Raw genomic sequence first — 21,723 nt, 5'->3', positions numbered from 1 at the left:
AATGTGGGAAATCAGGGACACTTCCTGTGTCCCTGACGACCATGTGTGCGGGTAATGTATCCAGCTGCAGCTACTGACAGACCACATTGCGGTGCTGGAGCTGCGAATGGATACATACTGGAGCATTTGCAATGCTGAGGACATCGTGGATAGCACATTTAGGGAGTTGGTCACACTGCAGGTAAAGGCTGCACAGGCAGGAAGGGAATGGGTGACCACCAGGCAGAGTAGTAGGCACAGGCAGGTAGTGCAGGGGTCCCTGCAGCCATCCCCCTCTCAAACAGATATACCACTTTGGATATTGTTGAGGGAGATGGCTTATCGGGTGAAGGCAGCAGCAGCCAACTTCCTGGCACCATGGGTGGTTCTGCTGCACAAGACGGGAGGAAAAAGAGTGGGAGAGCTATAGTGATAGGGGATTCTATTGTAAGGGGAATAGATAGGCGTTTCTGCGGCCGCAAACGAGACTCTAGGATGGTATGTTGCCTCCCTGGTGCAAAGGTCAAGGATGTCTCGGGGCGGCTGCAGGGCATTCTGGAGGGGGAGGGTGAACAACCAGTTGTCGTGCTGCAACGTATAGGTAAAAAACGGGATGAGGTCCGAAAAGCTGAATATAGGAAGTTAGGAGGTAAATTAAAAAATAGGACCTCAAAGGTAGTAATCTCAGGATTGCTACCAGTGCCACGCGCTAGTCAGAGTAGAAATAGAAGGATATTTCAGATGAATACGTGACTAGAGGAATGGTGCAAGAGGAGGGATTCAAATTCCTGGGACATTGGAACTGGTTCTGGGGGAGGTGGGACCAGTACAAACTGAACAGTTTGCACCTGGGCGGGACCGGGACCGATATCCTAGGGGGAATGTTTGCTAGTGCTGTTGGGGAGGGTTTAAACTAAAATGGCAGGGGATTGGGAACCTGTGCAGGGAGACAGAGGAAAGGGAAGCAAGGATAGAAACAAAAGACAGGAAGGAGAAAAGCAAAAGTGGAATGCAGAGAATTCTAAAAGGTGTAAGAGTGTTAAAAAAACAAGCCTGAAGGCTTTGTGTCTTAATGCGAGGTGCATTCGTAATAAGGTGGATGAATTAGCTGCGCAAATAGATGTAAACGGAGATGATGTAATTGGAATTACGGAGACATGGCTCTAGGGTGACTGTAGTGTATGTACTTTGAAGAAGGAACTATATTCTGCAGCCCCTGTATACTGCAGTACCAGTAGTGACCACCCCTGTATATAAGCCTGTGCAGTAACTTTGTATAGTAGTTCCAGTTTTGTCTCCGTTCAGTAAACACCTGTTATAACCAACTCCTGCAGTCCGTGTCTCAATTACACACAGACGTTACACTGGCGACGAACAGATCCGAACTTACCTACAGTTCTGCACCACCTCACGGGGATCCATCCCTGAAGCGAAGTTATTGGAGGTCAAGGCCAGAAGAAAGAAATCCAAAAAAACAAAAAAAAAGCAAACAGCAGAAACGGGCGTCGACCGTAGGCAACCGCCCTCTGATTTATCAAATTAGAAAATTTGCAGGAGAGGCTGTCGAGAGCGGGGCTTGGTTATCCAGTCTATGGTGTTCCAGCTAATCGGGCTGGTGGCAGGTAGTACACTGATCCTTCCTGGGCTGCGGCGGGCTGGAGCTCGATCGGGTGGCTTTTCAACGGGGCCGAGCAGCGTTGTCGGGAAGAGGAGAGAGAGAGAGAGAGAGGGTGGAGCACACAGGGCGTGGCCGGTGCTACAAAGCCGGGCAGCGTACAGGCCCGAGAAGAGGGAGGGAAGTGTCCCATAGGGTCTGCTCTGACGACGGGAACAGTAATTAAAATAAAATAAATTAGAAGTGCAGAAAGCCGCGAGGAGCTGCAGTTTGCCACGGGGACTGCGGAGAGCGGCGCTGGCAGCAGCGCGGGGGGAAGCACGCGAAGACCATAGGGCGTCGCCATCAAGGCATAAAAACGCCAGCAACAGCGCTAGCAGCAGCGGGAAGGCAGAAAGCGCGGGAGGCGCCATCTTAATCCAGCGGGGAAGAAGGCAAAGCGCGGAAGGCGCCATTTTGTTCAATCGGGGAAGAAGGCAAAGCGCGGGAGGCGCCATCTTAGATCTCCAAGATGCCGAAGACTGGCAATATCACTGCCTTCGATAATTCAATAGAAGACCGGACCACGTATGTGGAAAGAGTCGAAGTATATTGCAAGGCAAATGAAGTAGCCGTGAGAAAAAGGCATCGGTACTACTAAACTTAATGGGCGCAAGAACGTACGGCCTATTGCGGAACCTGATCACTCCAGTCAAACCGATGGCGAAGAGTTTTAACGAAGTTGTTGATATCCTACAGGAACACCTAAATCCTACACCGCTGCTGATAGCAGAAAGATTTAAATTCCACAAGAGAGATCAGCATAAAGATGAGAGCAATGCTGATTACCTTACGGAACTACGCGGGCTATCGAAGCACTGCCAGTTCGGAGCAGGACTGGCAGATACCCTACGGGACAAATTTGTCTGTGCACTCCTGAGTGAAGGAACCCACCAGAAGAGGTTACTCTCAGAGAAAGAGCTGATGCTAGATAAGGCTTTCAGCGTGGCAGTATCGTACGAAGCAGCAGCAAGGGGAGCTGCGGAAATACAGCAAAAGCCACAGGAATACGGCACCCATGAAATGACACGGGGATTTGAAAAATGTTATCGCTGCGGCAGAACAACCCATTACCAGAAGGACTGCTGGTTCAAGGACAAAACATGCAGGCAATGCGGAAAGATGGGACACATTGCACGAGTTTGCAGGTCCGGGAAGAAGACTAACGACAACAAAAAGGCTACTAAGGAACAGTACAGGAAAGTACAAAAGATGACGGACAGTAGATCTGAAGACCAGAAGAGCGATAGTGAATCCGGGAACAAGAGACTAAGCCGTCTCAAACTACACAACGTAATCGCAAAAGAGGATCACCGAACCATTTGGGTCACCCTCACGATAGCAGGGTCCCAAGTCAAAATGGAATTGGATACAGGATCAGCCCTGACCGTCATGAATCGACGAGACTATGAGCGGCTATTCTCACACATACCCTTGAAAGACACATCCATTGTCTTGAAGACGTATACGGGGCAGAAAGTATACCCCAGAGGGAAAATAAGGGTGCCTGTCGAATACAACGGCAAGGAAATACAGAAATTGTATCTGTACATACTGCAAGATGGTGGACCACCGTTATTGGGATGTGAATGGATCAGAAAGATAAGTTTAGACTGGCACTCCATTCAGGCACTGACTGTGGCTGGTAAAAAAGATGACGACGTCACACCTGGACAATTGTCAGAAATCTTAGCTAACGCTAAAGAGGTATTTCAACAAGGACTGGGGACTCTTAAAGGCGTAACCGCCTCGATAAAAATAGAAGAGAATGCAATTCCCAAGTTTTTCAAAGCAAGACCGGTACCGTATGCAATTCGGCCAGCCGTCGAGGCAGAGCTGGAGAATCTGGAGAATGCAGGCGTGTTATCTAAGGTAGACTGGAGCGAGTGGGTGACACCCATCGTTCCTGTCATGAAGAAAACGTTAAACAATAAGTCTGAGGAGCCAAGGAAGGTTCGCATCTGTGGGGACTTCAAGGTGACTGTGAACCCAGTCCTTCACACAGTACAGTATCCTCTTCCGAGGATAGAAGATATTTTTGCCTCACTATCTGGAGGGAAGCGTTTTACAAAAATTGACCTAGCACAAGCATATTTGCAGATGGAGGTTGAAGAATCCTCTAGGAAATATCTCACGATAAACACTCACAAAGGTCTTTACCAGTATAATCGACTGGTATTCGGAGTAGCATCAGCTCCGGCGATATGGCAAAGAGCGATGGAACAAGTCCTGCAAGGGATTCCGGGGACTCAGTGTTACTTGGATGACATCCTAGTGACAGGTGAAAATGACAGTGAACACCTTGCCAACCTAGAGCAGGTGCTCACTAGACTAAGAGAACATGGGCTATGAGCCAATCACCCCAAGTGCGAGTTTTTTAAGAAACAGATATCGTATTGTGGCCACGTGATTGAAGAAGAGGGGTTACATAAGTCCCCTGACAAAATTGAAGCGGTAGTTAAGGCTCCAGCGCCTGAAAATGTGTCGCAACTGAGGTAATTCCTCGGATTGGTGAATTACTACCATAAGTTTTTGCCGAATTTGTCCACAATTCTGCACCCACTGAACGCCCTACTACAAATTGGAGTAGTATGGAAATGGAGCGATGAATGTAAGCGGGCCTTTCAGAAGTGTAAAGACCTGATCACTTCAAGAGAAGTATTGGCTCACTACAACCTATCACTACCGATAAGACTGGCATGTGATGCGTCTCCCTACGGCATTGGAGCGGTACTGTCACATAAATTCCTTGATGGTTCAGAGAGGCCGATAGCTTTTGCGTCACGCTCGTTAACTTCAGCCGAGCGTAACTACGCCCAGATTGACAGAGAGGCCCTCAGCCTGGTGTGGGGGGTGAAGAAGTTCAATCGCTACCTGCACGGACAGAAATTTACTCTACTAACTGATCATCAACCTCTTGTCTCCATTTTCAACCCTCAGAAGGGCGTCCCGATAATGACAGCACAACGGCTACAGAGGTGGTCCCTTTTCCTAGGGGCACACCAATATGACATCGAGTACAAAGGAACTAAACAGCATGGGAATGCTGGTGGATTGTCGCGCCTACCGTTGCCGACGGTGGAAGAAGCACCTGCAGTGGATCCTGTGGAGATATTCCACTCGACCATAGTCAAATGTCCACCTGTGACGAATGCAAACATAGAAAAGGAAACACGAAATGACCCGACACTCTCCAGGGTCTATGATTTAACAGTGAAGGGATGGCCAGCACATGGCGAACCACTGTTGCCAGCATTCTCGGCGAGAAGAGAACAGCTGTCAGTGTGCCGAGGAACCTTGATGTGTGGATCCAGAGTAGTAATTCCACCCAAATTGAAGGATAGACTGCTCAATGAGCTTCATGAGGGTCATCTGGGAGGGGTAAAAATGAAGAACTTAGCCAGAGCGTTTGTGTGGTGGCCGGGAATCGATAGAGAAATCGAAGAGATGACCAAGAGCTGTACAGGATGCAAGAAGGTCCAAAACGCCCCACCACAAGCCCCTCTACATCCATGGGAGTGGCCCTCAGCTCCATGGCAAAGGGTGCACATTGATTTTGCTGGTCCATTTATGGACTCGATGTTTTTAATTGTGGTGGATGCACATTCAAAGTGGCCAGAGGTAATAAAAATGTCCTCAACCACCACAGAAAAAGCTATCACAGTCTTACGAACCATATTCACCAGAAATGGGCTGCCTGAACAGATTTGCTCCGACAATGGACCACAGTTTGTGTCTGAAGAGTTCCGGAGGTTCTTAAAGAACAATGGTGTTAAGCATTACACATCCGCCCCATATCATCCAGCCACCAATGGATTGGCTGAGAGGTTCGTTCAAACATTCAAGAAGGCTATCAAGGCAATGTGTAATGAAAACATACCCCTACAACACAAGGTGGATAACTTCTTGTTTGCCTACCGGAATGCGATACATGCGGTTACCAACCAAACTCCAGCCATGATGTTCTTCAATCGAAGACTAAGATGCCACTTGGATTTGGTTAAGCCAAACATCAGAAGAGATGTGGAGAACAGGCAGTTTCAGAATATGAATGAAAGGCCAACCAGGAGTTTTAAGATAGGTCAACCAGTTTTGGCCCGGGATTACCGCACAGAGAAATGGCAGCCAGGAACGATCTGCACACGGCAAGGACCTCTAATGTATACCGTGGACGTTGGAGAGAGCATTGTAAGACGCCATGCTGACCAGATTCTAGAGTCACTGGAAAATGTCAAATCCACACCACGATCTGATACACCTGGTGATGAAACCGAAGTACCAATTGCATCTACCTCAGAATCGGTGATATTGGAAGCAGATGAACCAAACAACGACGTTGATCCCGAATCAACTTTGCCAGAAGAACCTGACACCCCAAAGAGGCATTATCCGGACAGAATCAGGAAGCCTCCTCAAAGACTGAATTTATAATTGCTTAACTTCAGCTAATGTATATGGCAACTGTAATTGTAAATATGTTATTTAATTATTAATCGAATGTTATGTACTGTTTAGCTAAAAGGGGAGGAATTGTAGTGTATGTACTTTGAAGAAGGAACTATATTCTGCAGCCCCTGTATACTGCAGTACCAGTAGTGACCACCCCTGTATATAAGCCTGTGCAGTAACTTTGTATAGTAGTTCCAGTTTTGTCTCCGTTCAGTAAACACCTGTTATAACCAACTCCTGCAGTCCGTGTCGCAATTACACACAGACGTTACAGTGACCAAGGCTGGGAATTCAACATCCAAGGGTATTCAATATTCAGGAACGTCAGGCAAAAAGGAAAAGGAGGTGGGGTAGCATTGCTGGTTAAAGAGGAGATTAACACAATAGTAAGGAAGGATATTAGCTCTGATGATATGGAATCTGTATGGGTAGAGCTGAGAAATATCAAGGGGCAGAAAACGTTTGTGGGAGTTGTATACAGACCCCCAAACAGTAATGTTGAGGTTGGGGATGGCATTAAACGGGAAATTAGAGATGCATGCAATAAGGGCACAGCAGTTATCATGGGTGACTTTAATCTACATATAGATTGGGCTAACCAAATTAGTAACAATACTGTGGAGGAGGAATTCCTAGAGTGTATACGGGATGGTTTCCTGGACCAATATGTCGAGGAACCAACTAGAGATCAGACCATCTTAGACTGGGTATTATGTAATGATAAAGGATTAATTAGCAATCTTGTTGTGTGAGGCCCCTTATGGAGGAGCGATCATAATATAATAGAATTCTTCATTAAGTTGGAGAGTGAAGTAGTTGACTCAGAGACTAGGGTCCTGAATTTAAATAAAGGAAACTATGATGGTATGAGGCGCGAGTTGGCTAGGGTGGATTGGGGAATGTTACTCTAAGGGTTGACGGTGGATAGGCAATGGCAAACATTTAAAGATCGCATGGATGAACTACAGAATTTGTTCATCCCTGTTAGGCATAAAAATAAAACAAAAAGGTGACTCAACCGTGGCTAACAAGGGAAATTAGGGATAGCATAAGATCCAAGGAGAGGACATATAAATTGGCCAGAAAAAACAGCAAACCTGAGGACTGGGAGCAGTTTAGGATTCAGCAAAGGAGGACAAATGGATTATTTAAGAGGGGGGAAATAGAATATGAGAGTAAGCTTGCAGGGAACATAAAAACTGACTGTAAAAGCTTCTATAGATATGTGAAGAACAAAAGATTGGTGAAGTCAAGCGTAGGTCCCTTGCAGTCAGAATCAGGGGGATTTATAATGGGGAACAAAGAAATGGCAGACCAATTAAATACATACTTTGGTTCTGTCTTCACAAAGGAGGACACAAATAACATCCCAGAGATGTTGGGGAACGTAGGGTCTAATGAGAGGGAGGAATTGAATGAAATCAGTATTTGTAGGGAAATGGTGTTAGGGAAATTGATGGCATTGAAGGCCGATAAATCCCCAGGGCCTGATAATCTACATCCTAGGGTACTTAAGGAAGTGGCCCTAGAAATAGTAGATACATTGCTGGTCATCTTCCAAAATTCTATAGACTCTGGAATAGTTCCCATGGATTGGAGGGTAACTAATGTAACCCCACTATTTAAGAAAGGTGGTAGAGAGAAAACGGGGAATTATAGATCGGTAAGCCTGACATCGGTAGTGGGGAAAATGCTAGAGTCCATTATAAAAGATGTAATAGCAGAGCACTTGGAAAACAGTGACAGGATCGGACAAAGTCAACATGGATTTACAAAAGGTAAATCATGCTTGACTAATCTACTGGAATTTTTTGAGGATGTAACTGGTAGAATAGATAAGGGAGAACCAGTGGATGTGGCGTATTTGGATTTTCAGAAGGCTTTCGATAAGATCCCACATAAGAGATTGGCGTGCAAAGTTAAAGCACATGGGATTGGGGGTAAGGTACTGACTTGGATAGAGAACTGGTTGGCAGACAGGAAGCAAAGATTTGGAATAAATGGGTCTTTTTCCAAGTGGCAGGCAGTGACTAGTGGGGTACTGCAGGGATCGGTGCTAGGACACCAGCTATTCACAATATATATTAATGATCTAGACGAGGGAACTAGATGTAATAGCTCCAAGTTTGCAGATGACACAAAGTTGGGTGGGCATGTGTGCTGTGAGGAGGATGCAGAGAAACTCCAGTATGATTTGGACAGGTTGGGTGATTGGGCAGATGCAGTATAATGTGGATAAATGCGAGGTTATCCACTTTGGTGGCAAAAACAGGAAGGCAGATTATTATCTGAACGGCAATAGATTGGGAAAGGGGGAAGTGCAACAAGACCTGGGTGTCCTTGTGCACCAGTCGCTGAAGGTAAGCATGCAGGTGCAGCAGGCGGTTAAGAAGGCAAATGGTATGTTGGTTTTCATAGCGCGAGGATTTGAGTACAGGAGCAAGGCTGTCTTGCTGCAGTTGTACAGGGCCTTGGTGAGACAACACCTTGAGTATTGTATGCAGTTTTGGTCGCCTTATCTGAGGAAGGATGTTCTTGCCATGGAGGGAGTGCAGCGAAGATTCACCAGACTGATACCTGGGATGGCAGGAATGACGTATGAAGAGAGATTGGGTCGATTAGGCTTATATTGGCTAGAGTTTAGAAGAATGAGAGGGGATCTCATTGAAACTTATAAAATTCTAACAGGACTAGACAGACTAGATGCAGGAAGGATGTTCCCGATGGCGGGGGAGTCCAGAACCAGGGGTCATGTCTAAGGATAAGGGGTAAGTCATTTAGGATTGAGATAAGGAGGAATTTCTTCACCCAGAGAGTGATGAACCTGTGGAATTCTCTACCACAGAAGGCAGTTGAGGCCAACTTATTAAATATATTCAACAGCACCTTCCAAACCCGCGACCTCTACCACTTAGAAGGACAAGGGCAGCAGACGCATGGGAACATCACCACCTACAAGTTCCCCTCCAAGCCACACACCATCCTGACTTGGACCTGTATCGCCGTTCCTTCACTGTCGCTGGGCCAAAATCCTGGAACTCCCTTCCTAACAGCATTGTGGGTGTACCTACACCATATGGACTGCAGCGGTTCAAGGCGGCGGCTCACCACCATCTTCTCAAAGGCAATTAGGGATGGGCACTAAATGCAGGCCGAGCCAGCGACACCCACATCCCATCAATGAATTAAAAAAAAGAGTTAGATATATTTCTTAAGGCTAAAGGGATCAAGGGATATGGGGAGAAAGCAGGGACAGGGTACTGAATTTGGATGATCAGCCATGATCTCATTAAGTGGCGGAACAGGCTCGAGGGGCCGAATGGCCTACTGCTGCTCCTATCTTCTATGTTTCTATGTTTGTATCAAGTTCCAGTAAATCTGATTTCTGATTTCAGAAACTTTTCCTATTCTTCCAGAGTAAAGAATTGCTTTTATATCACACATCTTTCTTCTTCTCTTCTGAGCCTAGCACACATGAGGTAACCTACTTCTTCCATGGTTTTATATCCAGCAGATCGAGCTCTGGGTTGTTTCCATAACAAAGTCCCTTTTTATGTGGACAGCTTGTTAGCTTGACTCACAACTCTCTACCAGGAGAACCAGCATGATGTGAAGGGCATTAACACTCCACTCCCATCAGACACGAGTACCTCAGTCAACCCAGTATTCAGAGACCGGAACTCTTGTCTCTACTCACCAGGACTGTCTGGAGTGGGGCTCCACCCCATAATCTTCTGACTCAGAGGTTGGAATGCTACCACAGACCCATGGCACGCTCCTTACATTACACATGCATGGTGGCAATTCGTGAAAATAGTTAGTAATTGATTCCAATGTACCTGCTAATGGCTTTTGAGGTCCAACCTTCTTCTTCATAACACTTCATGAATGAATTAAAATGCACAATTCCTGAAAGGTTGTTCATCTGACTACGCCACGGCATCTCAGTAATACAAGCTTGATGGAATTTTTTATGTTGCAGATAACTGTGCACAATTGGTCTAAGCAGAGTTCGGAAAACTTCCTTAGCTTTCTTTTCCAATTTCTCCCTTTGTTTCCTAAACAAAACAATTAAAAATGTACACATATTATTGATTAGAAGAAAAGTCCATCTGTAATTTCAAAAAACTACACTTAACTGGCAAACATATTTCAAACACTATTTTATTTTTGGATACTCTTTAAATCTTAGATGATTGCATTTTAAGTGAACTGCAAATATTTCTATTATTCTGTAATTATATCATACTCAAATTACAGATTCTTTCAAAAAATACATTCTTGATTGGGACACAGTTCTTCATTATCTCAGACCACATTCACGTCATCACAGAAGTGTTCAATGGTTTTTGAAATAGGAGTGAGTTTAAATAAAGTAAGATTCTAAGGGGATGAAATTTGATTAGGCCCGAAAATGGGCACGGGCAGCCGTTCCAAGTGGTGCAGACAGCATGCAAAATTCATGCTGCCTGCTCGTTATAATGATTGTAGCGCTGATCTCAGCGTTAAAGGTGCTGCTGATTGGCTTAGCGCTGAACAGGTGGGCCAATATCGGGTGCAGTCTACTGGCCAATAAAATTTGGCCTAGGTTCTCTGCACTACTTAAAGGGGAGGTGCTTTGTTGCAGAAGCACCTCATTGTCATTGTGTAGAAAGCTGTGGCCCAACAGCCAAGAGAGAGAGCGAGGAGGTTTTTGGATGCAGCACTGGAGGCCTTGGTCCTGTGGGTTCAAAGACGACATCAGATCCTCTAACCGCAGGGTGGCAGGAGGCCTTCCAGACAGGAGGTGGGAGGAGATAGCTCAAGTTGTCAGTGGGACAAGTGTTGTCCCCAGGACCTGGAATCAGTGCCGCAAGAAGTTGAATGACCTCACATGAATGGTCATGGTGAGTGAATGCATCTTCAAATGTCATATCCCACCATCTGCAGCATTAACCTCACACACTGCTCAATGCACCACACCCCCATCACTCACCTACCAACAATCTCTAGCAATCACCACTCATACCTCACAATCATAGCTTCACTTCCCCCTCACACACTTAGCACTGTTCCAAGCCTCAAACCTACATCTTACAGCTTGCACACACTGCCAGCTATTCAACCATGACAGGCACATCACCCAAACACATTGCACCACACTCACTGACACACTTCCCTTTCTCTTGCAGGCAAAGGTGTCTCATAATGGCCGGGAGCAGCAGCAGACGGGCGGAGGAGAAGCCTGACTGCAGAACCTCACGAAGCTGGAGGATAGTACTGGAGATAATTGGAGGAGCCGTCACCGAGTCCGTGATGAGCGGAGAAGTTGAAAGCATTGCTGATGATGACAGTATGCTCATCCTAATCATTCTTCTCACATCCCACTTCCCCATCATCCCACAATCTCTTCTCATGTACAAGCTGTTGATGGTGTATGCAAGAATAGCTTACTTTCTGCCCCCCTTCCCTCTCCACAACCTAACCCTTGTGCCTTTCTCCTTTCAGATACCCAAGAAGTCCCACCAGTACAGCCTGTCTCCGAAGTAATGGAGGAGGACAGTGAAGGAGAAAAAGAGGCACCGTCACTCAATCTGACAATCCCAGGCACCAGCTCCAAAAATGGCATTGCATGGACTTTAGGGGTAATTATAGAGGCGGGATCTGCACGTGGTGAGTCACTGGGCATGAGTGAACTGCAGCCAGGCCAGGGGAAAAGGGTAGCTCGAATGCCAGCTCCCCGGAGGGCGAGTTTGCGCATGAGATCTGCTGCATAGGACTCAAATGATGACCTCAATGGGGCGGCCTTCAGAAGAAGGGTGATGGGCATGCACACAGAAATGCTTGGTGCCTCTTGTCAGTGCTAAGGAGAATGGAGGAGTCCAGCTCCAACATTGCACAGGGTTTTGTGCAGAGCTTGGAGCCCACGATTTCCCGGATGGAAATGATGGGCAATTCCATCAGAGAACTTGTGGACCCAACCATGATGCTGGGTGTAATAGGCAATCTTGCAGCTTCCATTGTCATCCAGACAGCCTAAACTGCTGCTGCCCATGCTGAGGTGGAGCAGTTTACAGCCGGGCCTTCTAGGACAGAGCTGCTTGAGTTCGTCCTGAAAGACCATGTGCAATCTCCCCCACTGAAAGTCAGCAGCCTTCCACCAGCCATGCTACAGCCACTGGAGTAGCAGTGCGTAGGAGCACTAGAGTAGGAAAAGGTACATGAAAAACAGACACTAAGGGAATGCACAAGGGTGATTAGTCGACGTTGTCGTGTTGAATTGGAATTGATAAATTTATAAATTATGTTTGGAATGTTGTTTTCTGGTGGCTCTCATTTCAGCTTTGTGCCCAGGAGGAGCTGTGATGTTCCATGACAGAGGGATGGTAAGGTGGGGAAGTGATGAGCAACGGGGATCTGGGGTTTCATTCATTGGAACCAGAGTCTGATGAAGCGCTCACGGGCATCCCATCCGGAACGGGGATCTACTGCCTGCCTCCTCCCTTTCTCCTCCTCCTCCTCCTGAGGTGGTCCCAGAACCCCTAGTGGCAAGGGCTGTGCCCTCATGTTGGTCAAATTATGGAGCATGCAGCAGACCACCATGAAATGGGACACCCGCTCCAGTGAGTACTGGAGAGCCCCTCCCAAGCGGTCAAGACAGCGGAACCGTTGCTTGAGCACCCCGATGGTCTGCTTGTAGCAGCATGGCTCTCATTATATAAGTGCTGGCCACGAGTAGCGGGGGTGTGGAGGGGAGTCATGAGCCAGGTGCAGAGCGGATAGCCCTGGTCTCTGAGCAGCCACCCTCGGGTTTGCCTTACAGTGCCGCACTGATCTGCACCAAAGTGCTCTCCAGCATAGTGGTAGCAGTGAAATGTGGCTGGGCCATGAGAGGGATGATGGCGAAAGGAGATATGTAAGCTCTTTCACTTCCCCTCGCAGTCAGTACCTGAAATGTTGCCTCATGTCCCGATGGCCGAGTCTGCCCCTGCACAGGTGCGGATGGAGCAGTCTTTGGCGGGGACCTCATGGGCTCCAGAACCCAGAGGTCGTCGGCCAAGAACATCTCAGCAGTCAGAGTAGGAATCTGAGCAGCCTGCCTCTACCTCTGCTAAATCCACAGGGGTTACACCAGGTAGGAATGAAAGGAAAAGGAAGAGAAAAGCTTTGTAGTTGCACAAGGGTATGCACATGGGTGTATGAGAAAATGTAATGTTAAGTTTCTGTAGTTTAGTTAAAGTACATAAATATTATTCTTTTGCACCATTTTCCTGTCTTGCGCATTTTTGGTTGCTGGGTGGTAAGTCGCCTTTTACTTGTTTGATGATGAATGGGAAGACATGAATTGACGGAGACCAATGTGGGGATGTGCAAGGGGTGGTTGTTTGTTTGTAGGACTGCTGTGTGTCAGTGGAATTGGGGCAGGGTGGAGGGGTGGGAAGAGTGATCGTTGCATGTGCTCGTGACATGGGTACAGTTGTGCAACCTAAATGAATAAGGGCATCCCTGTCATACCGGGAAGCAGTGTGAGCAGCTGATGGTGCATTGCCATCATTGCCTTCCTCCTCCTAGTCTTCCCCCTCCTCCCCCTCGGAATTATCCGAAGAGGATATGAGCTCTGCACCATGTTCCTCCTGCAAGTCCAAACCTTGCTGCTGTGCAATGTTGTGCAGAACACAGCAAATCACGATCATTCTGGAGACCCTGGCTGGTGCGTACTGATCGGCGCCTCCAGATCTGTCTGGACACCTGAAGTGCATCTTCAGCATGCCGATGGCTTGTTCGATCACACATCTGGTGGTCATAATGCATTCACTGTAGTGCTGTTGGGCTTCAATGGTCGCATTTCTGACGGGTGTCATCACCAAGTTTGAAGTGGGTATCACTTGTCTCCTAGCAGCCACCCCATAAGTCTTCTTGCAGGTCCGAAGACATCAGGGAGCTTGGACTGCCACAGGACGAAAGCATCATGGCAGCTCCCTGGGAATCTTGTGCACAACTGCTGAAATATTTTTTGTGATTGCACACCAGCTGCACAATGATGGAATGGAAACCCTTGCAGTTCACGAACACTCCTGGTTGATCTGGGGGTGCCCGGATTGCCACGTGTGCAATCACTGACACCCTGTGGGAAGCCAGCCAGAGACGCAAAGCCGCCCGCCCGCTCATTCTGACTGGCGTCATCGCAGGTGAAGTTCACATCATTGCTGGCCCTGGCAAACACATCATCAATTCCTGTGTTATTTGTGGAACGCCGACTGGGAGATCCTGGATATGTCTCCGGCAGAGCCCAGGAAGGATCTAGAGACAAAAACATTGAGGGCGGTGGTGATTTTGACAGCATGGCCACCAGGTCCAGCAGGCAGCAGGTCTTCTTCTAGGAGGCTGCAGATGTCTGCCACCACCTGAAGCGATAACCTCAGCCTTCTGAAACACTGCTGTTCGGACTCAGCCTCTGCCTGTACATTCTGTGTTGTGGGTGGTTCCTCCAGCAAGCTGCACCCCTCTGCTGCTCCCCTCTCTGTCCCTCCCCTCTCTGCCGCTCCCCTCTCTGTCCCTCCCCTCTCTGCCACTCCCCTCTCTGCCGCTCCCCTCTCTGTCCCTCCCCTCTCTGCCGCTCCCCTCTCTGTCCTTCCCCTCTCTGCCGCTCCCCTCTCTGTCCCTCCCCTCTCTGCCGCTCCCCCCTCTGCCGCTGCCCAGCTATCGGTCTCTAAACAGCAGGTTGCTGTTGCTGCATATTGGTCCTCGTCTGAGGTCCAATCTAAGGCAGCCAAAGCACCACCCAACCAGATGTGATTGAGAAAACCTCCAAAGTGTAGTACGTAAACTCTCAGCAAAAGTACTGTGAACAAACCATTTCTCACTAGCAGGTAAGAAAGCAGCTGTGAGTACTGAGTATTGCAATATTTCCATGAGTTTGAGTCAGCCCCCTCAATTGCCGTTGTGTTCTCGCCTTGCTTTCACTGGCGAATTTCAGGAAGCCCGGGAAGTCCATGGATACAGCATTAAATTTAAAAGTCAGTTGAAATATCAATTGAGCGATTATCATATGCTAATAGGCAACTCGCCTCTCCTGAGGAGGTTGTACACAATCAGCCTAACGCTCTCGAGTAAAACAAGGAAGTCGGCGAGTTGGAGCCGGCTTCCCGAAGTGCTGTCAATTTTGCCAGTTTTAACCCCCCACCTGCACCCAAACCCACATGTTCCTCCAGGTTAAAATTGCACCCCCCCCCCCCAAAGCTTTTCCGCTGGGAATGTGAGATTGCGAATTAGTCCTATAAATTTTAATTAAATTATTTATATAGAGAAAGAGAAAATATGGAAGAAAAAATGGAGAAAAGGAAGCTAGCCTGAGGAGAAGAAACATTTTACTTTTAATGTAGGAATTTTTGAAGTGCATACTTCAGAATAATAAAGCTACTGTTAACTTTGAGACTTATCAGCATCAGTGTGTTAATTGAAACCTTAAGAAAATGGCTGACCGAGGAAGTACTGAATTTCCTGCAGTCGCCAGAAGTCTATGAGATTAGGAAAGAGACAATGGAACCTATGCACTTTTTAAACATTTGTTTAAGATTGCTCACAGTATTAAATCCAAGAAAGAAAACAGAGCATGGCTTGCCCAGGGTTGCCTCAATAACATTTGCATTGGAGAAGAGAAGGCTGAGGGGCGATCTCACAAAACTATTCAAAATCCCAAAGGGCATAGACAAGACCACAATCACCAATTCTACACCAAGACAAAGCCTTAATCGTAGCAGAGACAGAGTGTAAAGACAGGTTGGGCTAGAAATTTGTCTCGGGCGGTGGCACAAAATGGATGGTATCGGACCGGCTGCCCGTTATACACAGTGCCTGATGTTCAGTTTTATTGCAGTCAATGGAACCAACTATCAGGCGCTGCGTCGGCGATCTGATACCACCCATTTTGTGCCACTGCCCGAGACACATTTCTAGGCCCTAAGGTTTAACGACTTCATGCACCGGTGGTGGATGTATGGAATGGACTGCCAAGGGAGGCAGTGGTAGCTGATTGTATCAGCCAGTTCGAGATGGAGTTGGATAACTACTTGGAGAAACATTGGATAGAGGGGTAACAGAACATACAAAAAATGACAAGAAAGACCAACTGATCCATCCAGCCATACATGTACCATCTACCGACCCCATCCAGTCATGCAATCTCCTAGGCAAAGGCAAAAAACAGGGAAAAATTTGGCGACTTACCGCCACGAGTTACTGCCAGGTTCCTGAAAAAATTGGCGGCCACCACTCTAACACCCTTCTCTGGCACTGGACTCGGCAGCCACCATTCTGGTGAGGGCCATAGCGCTGCCGTTAGCCCTGGAAATGCAAATCTGGAGAGCACGAGGTCAGTCGGCATGCAACGCCGACTTAATGGCACGCTCTGCAAACTTGGACCTTTGCGCTGAGTTTAGCACTGTGTCCTAAGCTCGCTCTGAAAAGCAAGCATGCAGCAGACTGACAGAGAGGCTGTCAGCACTTGTTAAAGGATCACACACATCTTTCAGGTAAGGGTGCGTTTAAGCTTTTGGCCTGGATTTTTTATATTTTATTGTAGACGCAGAAGAGGAAGACGCAGAAGAAGAGGAAGCAGAAGTGGAGATGCAGAAGAGGAGGAAGCAGAAGAGGAGGAAGCAGAAGGGAGGATGCAATCCAGACAGCCCCTTTCTGGCCGGGATATCCGGGATGGAATCATCCGCCTGCGATACCAGTGGCCACAACCCCAATTCCGCTTTCAACATTTGTCCCACACTTTACCTTCCCTCTGATACTGACCATCACAGCGTCCTCTTGGCCACGATGCTGAAATAAAAGCCACCACAAAGCAAACTTTCCAATCCAACTTTATACATCTATCCATCCAATATGACATCAAGAAATCAATTTATCACACTTATGCATTCCCTTAGTGACTGTCTTGTGTGTGCCTTTGCCTATCCTACTGATGTTACGCAGTGCTACCCCAGTGGCTGCAGCATGGCTGGTGGAAGGCTGCTGACTTTCAGTGGGGGGCACTGCAAATGGTCTTGCAGATCGACCTTGAGAAGCTGGTGGCTGGGATTGTGAAATCGAGTGACTTGAGCAGTGTGTGAGGCTAGTAATGCAGTTGGTAGAGATGGCTTTTGAAGATGCATTCACTGACCTTGACCAGTGGTCTGAGGTCATGAAACTTCTTTGAGCACTGGAGCCAGGTGGCGGGTCGACACTGCTGGCAGTGACGGCCTCGGTGATGTGGTCCCACATCGTTCTTTCTGGAGGACCTCCTGGCCCCTGTGGATAGAGGACCTCTCTTGAAGTGTTGACCCCTGCACAAAGCTGGAGTGCTGCGTGCAAGACCCTGGGTGTCTTTCCCTGGCTTGCTGAGCCATTTGTGTTAGTGCTGAAGCACTTTTCCCATTTTTTTTAGGTGTGGAAAGCAATTCAGCTTTAAGAGCTGAAGACTGCCATTTGGGAATTATTTTTAATGTTTATTTTTGTCAGAAGGCAGTTGAGCTGTAAGGGCTAAAAACTGCCTATTTAAAAAATATTTTTATATTTTTCATTTTAGAAGGCAGTTCCCCTTTAAGGGACCAAACTGCTTTCTAAAATGACAGGCTAGCTTTAAGAGGAGGTTGTTCTTGCTCCAATGACGCTACAGCCACGCTACACTGGGCCTCCTGCTGGAACTATTGCCAGGAGAACCGGCCTTGCATGGTAAGTTTAGTGCTGGGCTAATGTTAATTAGCAACCAATACCAATACCCTAGTCCTGACAGTGCCATTAATTTCAGCGGCCGTTAACTCCGGCCCATGTTGGTACAGGCAGCTTTTTAGCACTCTCCAATTTTTAGCCCAGAAACCACAGGCTCCTACAGCAAATCCACATTCACCACATGTTCTTGCAATCCACATCAGAGATTGATGATTCTCTGTAAAAAGAAGTACTTCCCCACACCTAACTTAACTCTATGCTTTCTTATTCTGTACTGCTGCCCCTAGTTCTCCCCTCACTATGCAGTTCAAATAACCTATCCATCTGACAGAATCAATTCCCATAATCAATTTAAAGACCTCAATCATATCTCCTCAAAGTTTAAATCATTTCAATGAGAATAGCCCCAAATACCTAAGCCTGTCCTGATAATTATGAGCCCTAAGACTCAGTATCATTTTGGTAGACCTCTGGACCTTCTCTGGGCTTTGCTATCTCCCAGAATGAGTGCATTGAAACTAGGCACAGTAGGCTAGATGCAGTCGTACCAAGACCTTATACAGGGAATGTGTTGCATTGCTCGTTTTGTATTTAACTATCCTACCTATACAACCCAACACTACTCATTTTCTCTACGGGTCACAACATTGATCAGCGTTTCATGAACTATTACCTCCAGGTCTAAAGAAGGTAAATTTGCATGGTATATATATGCCTGGCATTACTCGCAGCCAAATGCATCATGCTATATTTATCCACATTGAAGGACAACTGACATACATGGGCCCATTGTATTCATATCAGTCTACAGTCTATTTACTTTATCCAAAGTCCTAACTCCCACACATACTTTTGTGTTATCAGTAAACGTATGGACTGTACACCCGATGCCTTCAGCTAAATTACTACTAAAGATGGTGAAGAACAACAGTCCTATCACAGACCCCACTAACAACCTGACCTCCCACGGAGCTGCTATCACAAATAACCATCTGCCAACACAAGTACAACCAATTCATAATCCTGTTTAAAATGTGACCACCAATTCAACAGAACTCAACCTTACAGCCTGAGTACCACCTCACTGAAAGCTTTTTGAAATTATTAGCAAAGAAGTGAGAGCACATGGAATTGGAGGTAACCTTGTGCCATGACAGGGCTTGGTAACTGGTTGAGAGGTAGGAGCCAGAGAGTCGGGATAAAGGTTGGGATTTTAGCTTGGAGGTAGGTAGGGAGCGGGGGGCTGGAATGCGGACGGGAAACCCGGGAGAACGGGTTCCCTCAGGCCCTGCAGACTTTAACAACGGGGCATGATTTACATTTTTAAAATCTGTTTCCAGCCTGCAGCCAGCCAGATTGAGAGGTTGGCTGGCTGTTGAGCAGGTAGGCCTGGGGAGCAGAGAGGAGGAAGCCCGGGATCTTCAGAGGAGGTAGGCCAGGATCTTAGGTGGTGGAAGGCCAGGATCGTCAGTGGAGGAGGAAGGCTGAGATCTTCGGTGGAGCAGGAAGGCCAGGATCCTTGGCAGGGCCGGAGGCTGGAATCGTCAGTGGGGACGGGGGGATTGGAAGGCCAGGATCGGGGCGGGGGGGGTTCCGGGCGGGAGGGTCAGAGATTGGGGGGTGGGGTCGGAGATTGGTCGGGGGGGGGTGAGAGCGGAGGCCGGGGGAGGGAATTAGAGGCCTCGGGGGGACCGGAGGCCTTAGAGGGCACATTGGAAGGGTTGGGGGTGGTGTCCAATCGCAGGGAATTGGCGAGGCAGGAATGCTGGATCCAGTAGGTAAGTGGAAAGGCACTTACCTCCTGCAGTTCTCGCCTTCCTTTAGCTGGCGAGTTCCCCGAGGCCACAGAAACCCAGCCAGCCACAGTTAAATTTAAAATGGTGGATCACAATGAGGCACACAGCCGCATAATAATATTTAAAGTGCCAATCCACCTCCTGGGAGCGGGTTGGCCGCCCGCTCTCGTTAAAACTGGAAGTGGGCGGGTTGGAGGCAGGTTGGTGTCAGGATTCACATTTTTAACACTTTAACCTCCCACCGCACCCGTTCTTTGGGGTTAAAATTTCCCCCAAAGAGTCTGTTCTCTGATTGACGGATGTGACAAGTTTTGTCCCCCACGGATCTGTACTCGGGCCTCAGCTTTTTACCATATATATCAATGACCTGAATGAAGGAATAGAGTTGCATATCCAAGTTTGTAGATGATACCAGATTAGGAGGCACAGTAGGTTGTGTGGATGGCAGGAGGAAGCTACAAAGGGACAAAGAAATACTAAGTTAAGTGGGTAAAATGGAGTTCAATGTGGGGAAGTGTTAGGTCATCCACTTTGGGTCTGTGAAAAACAAATCATAATATTTTCTTAATGGTAACAAACTACGGGGTAAAAATTGGGCGCTACCTTCGCCAGGGCACTAATTTTAGTGCCCCGAAAAAGTTAGCACCCCCGTGGCCGATTTTCCCATGTGGTGCCCCGAGAGGGAGGAGGGGCGCTACTGGAAGCGCCCTGCGTCCCTCTTGGGATGCTGCGAGCCAATATTGCGGTGCTACGTGCTGCAGCGCCATGTGCTGCGGTATGTCGCGCTGCAGTTCTGCAGGCCTTCCTCTCCTTATTAAAGGGGAGGGGCCTGGCGCAGCGCGTCCCGGCGCCCAGCTGGGCCGCCAGGGATCGGGAGTGCCGGGCTCACGGAGAGCAGCCGGCACCCTGCGGGGGGGTTTCACGGGGGCCGGGGACAGCAATGGGGGCAGGTGCTGGCAGGCAGCCAGCAACAGGAATGGCCGCCTGCCACCTCCCCTTTAACTAGCGCTGCCCCGGCCACAGGTAGGCCCCCCTGACCCCGGCGGACATAGCCTCCGGTGGTAAGTCGGGGGGCGCCACCCAATATTATAGCCGGGGTGCACGCGGGGCACTGCGCACAGCGATGACGTCATCGCCGGCGGCACAACACGGCGATAACGGTTAACGCTGCCGCTAACCTCCCGCTGAATTTCGCGGGAGGCGTTAGCAACGCCGCGCCCAGGCGCTAGTTAGGGCACTAATGGGAGGCGCAAATCAACCGAATTTAGCCCCCTCGGAGCTGTGGAGGAGCAAAGGGATTTAGGTGTCCATATACGCAAATCACTAAAAGTTAGTGCACAAGCACAAAAAGTAATCAAAAAGGCGAATGGAATGTTGGCCTTTATCTCAAAGGAATTGGTATTCAAAAGTGAGGAAGTGATGCTTCAGCTACAGAGAGCCTTGGTCAGACCCCATCTGGAGTATTGTGTTCAGTTTTGGGCACCGAACGTGAGGAAGGATTATACTGACCTAGAAAAGAGTACAGTGCAGATTCACTAGAATGATACCAGGGCTTGTTGCATAAACTTGCCTTGTATTCCCTTGAGCTTATAGAAGGTTGAGGGGTAATCTAATTGAGGCATTCAAAACGTTTAAGTGATTCGCTAGCATAGATACAGAGAAACTATTTCCTCTGCTTGGGAATCCAGAACAAGAGGGCATAATCGTAAATATACAGCTGGGCCATTTGGGAGAGAAATCAGGATGTGCTTTTTCCACAGAAAGCATAGTAGAATTCTGGAACTCGCTCCCCCAAAAGTGTGTGGTGGCTGGGTCAATTGAAATTTTCAAGGCTGAGATCAATAGATTTTTGTTCAGTAAAGATATAAAGGGGTATGGAACAAGTGCAGATAAATGGAGTTGAGCTACAGATCAGCCGTGGAACAGGCTCAAGCCGCTGAATGGCCTACTCCTGTTCCTATGCAATATCACTGGTCTGCCAGTACCTATTAACTTTGTGAGCTCTTCATTGGCTAAGTTCATTAGACAGGTCTCCATTTCCTAAGGCCATATTTGGAATTCCTTAATGACTTATTTTCTTTCCAAATGGTCACACAACATATTTCTAATAATTCCTTCTAATGACTCGCCTATATCTGACATCAAACTAAC

The 21,723-nt window shown here is 47.8% G+C and overlaps 1 protein-coding gene across 4 annotated transcripts in view; it reads right to left on the bottom strand.

Moving 5' to 3' along the window:
* Positions 1-21,723, bottom strand: part of cfap54 (cilia and flagella associated 54) — an 859,633-nt gene that overhangs the window by 486,208 nt on the left and 351,702 nt on the right. For all 4 annotated transcript variants that reach the window (XM_086009903.1, XM_086009902.1, XM_086009901.1 and 1 more), the window contains one exon: positions 9,922-10,140. In XM_086009903.1, the coding sequence (XP_085866029.1) occupies positions 9,922-10,140 (219 nt within the window). The remainder of the gene's footprint in view (positions 1-9,921; positions 10,141-21,723) is intronic.

The sequence above is a fragment of the Somniosus microcephalus genome, chromosome 17 (assembly GCF_052327205.1).
Source record: "Somniosus microcephalus isolate GS21.2 chromosome 17, FLI_Smic_1.0, whole genome shotgun sequence".
Lineage (NCBI taxonomy): Eukaryota > Metazoa > Chordata > Chondrichthyes > Squaliformes > Somniosidae > Somniosus > Somniosus microcephalus.
The sequence above is the reverse complement of the archived record's forward strand: the minus strand, read 5'-3'. Positions and strand labels throughout refer to the sequence as shown.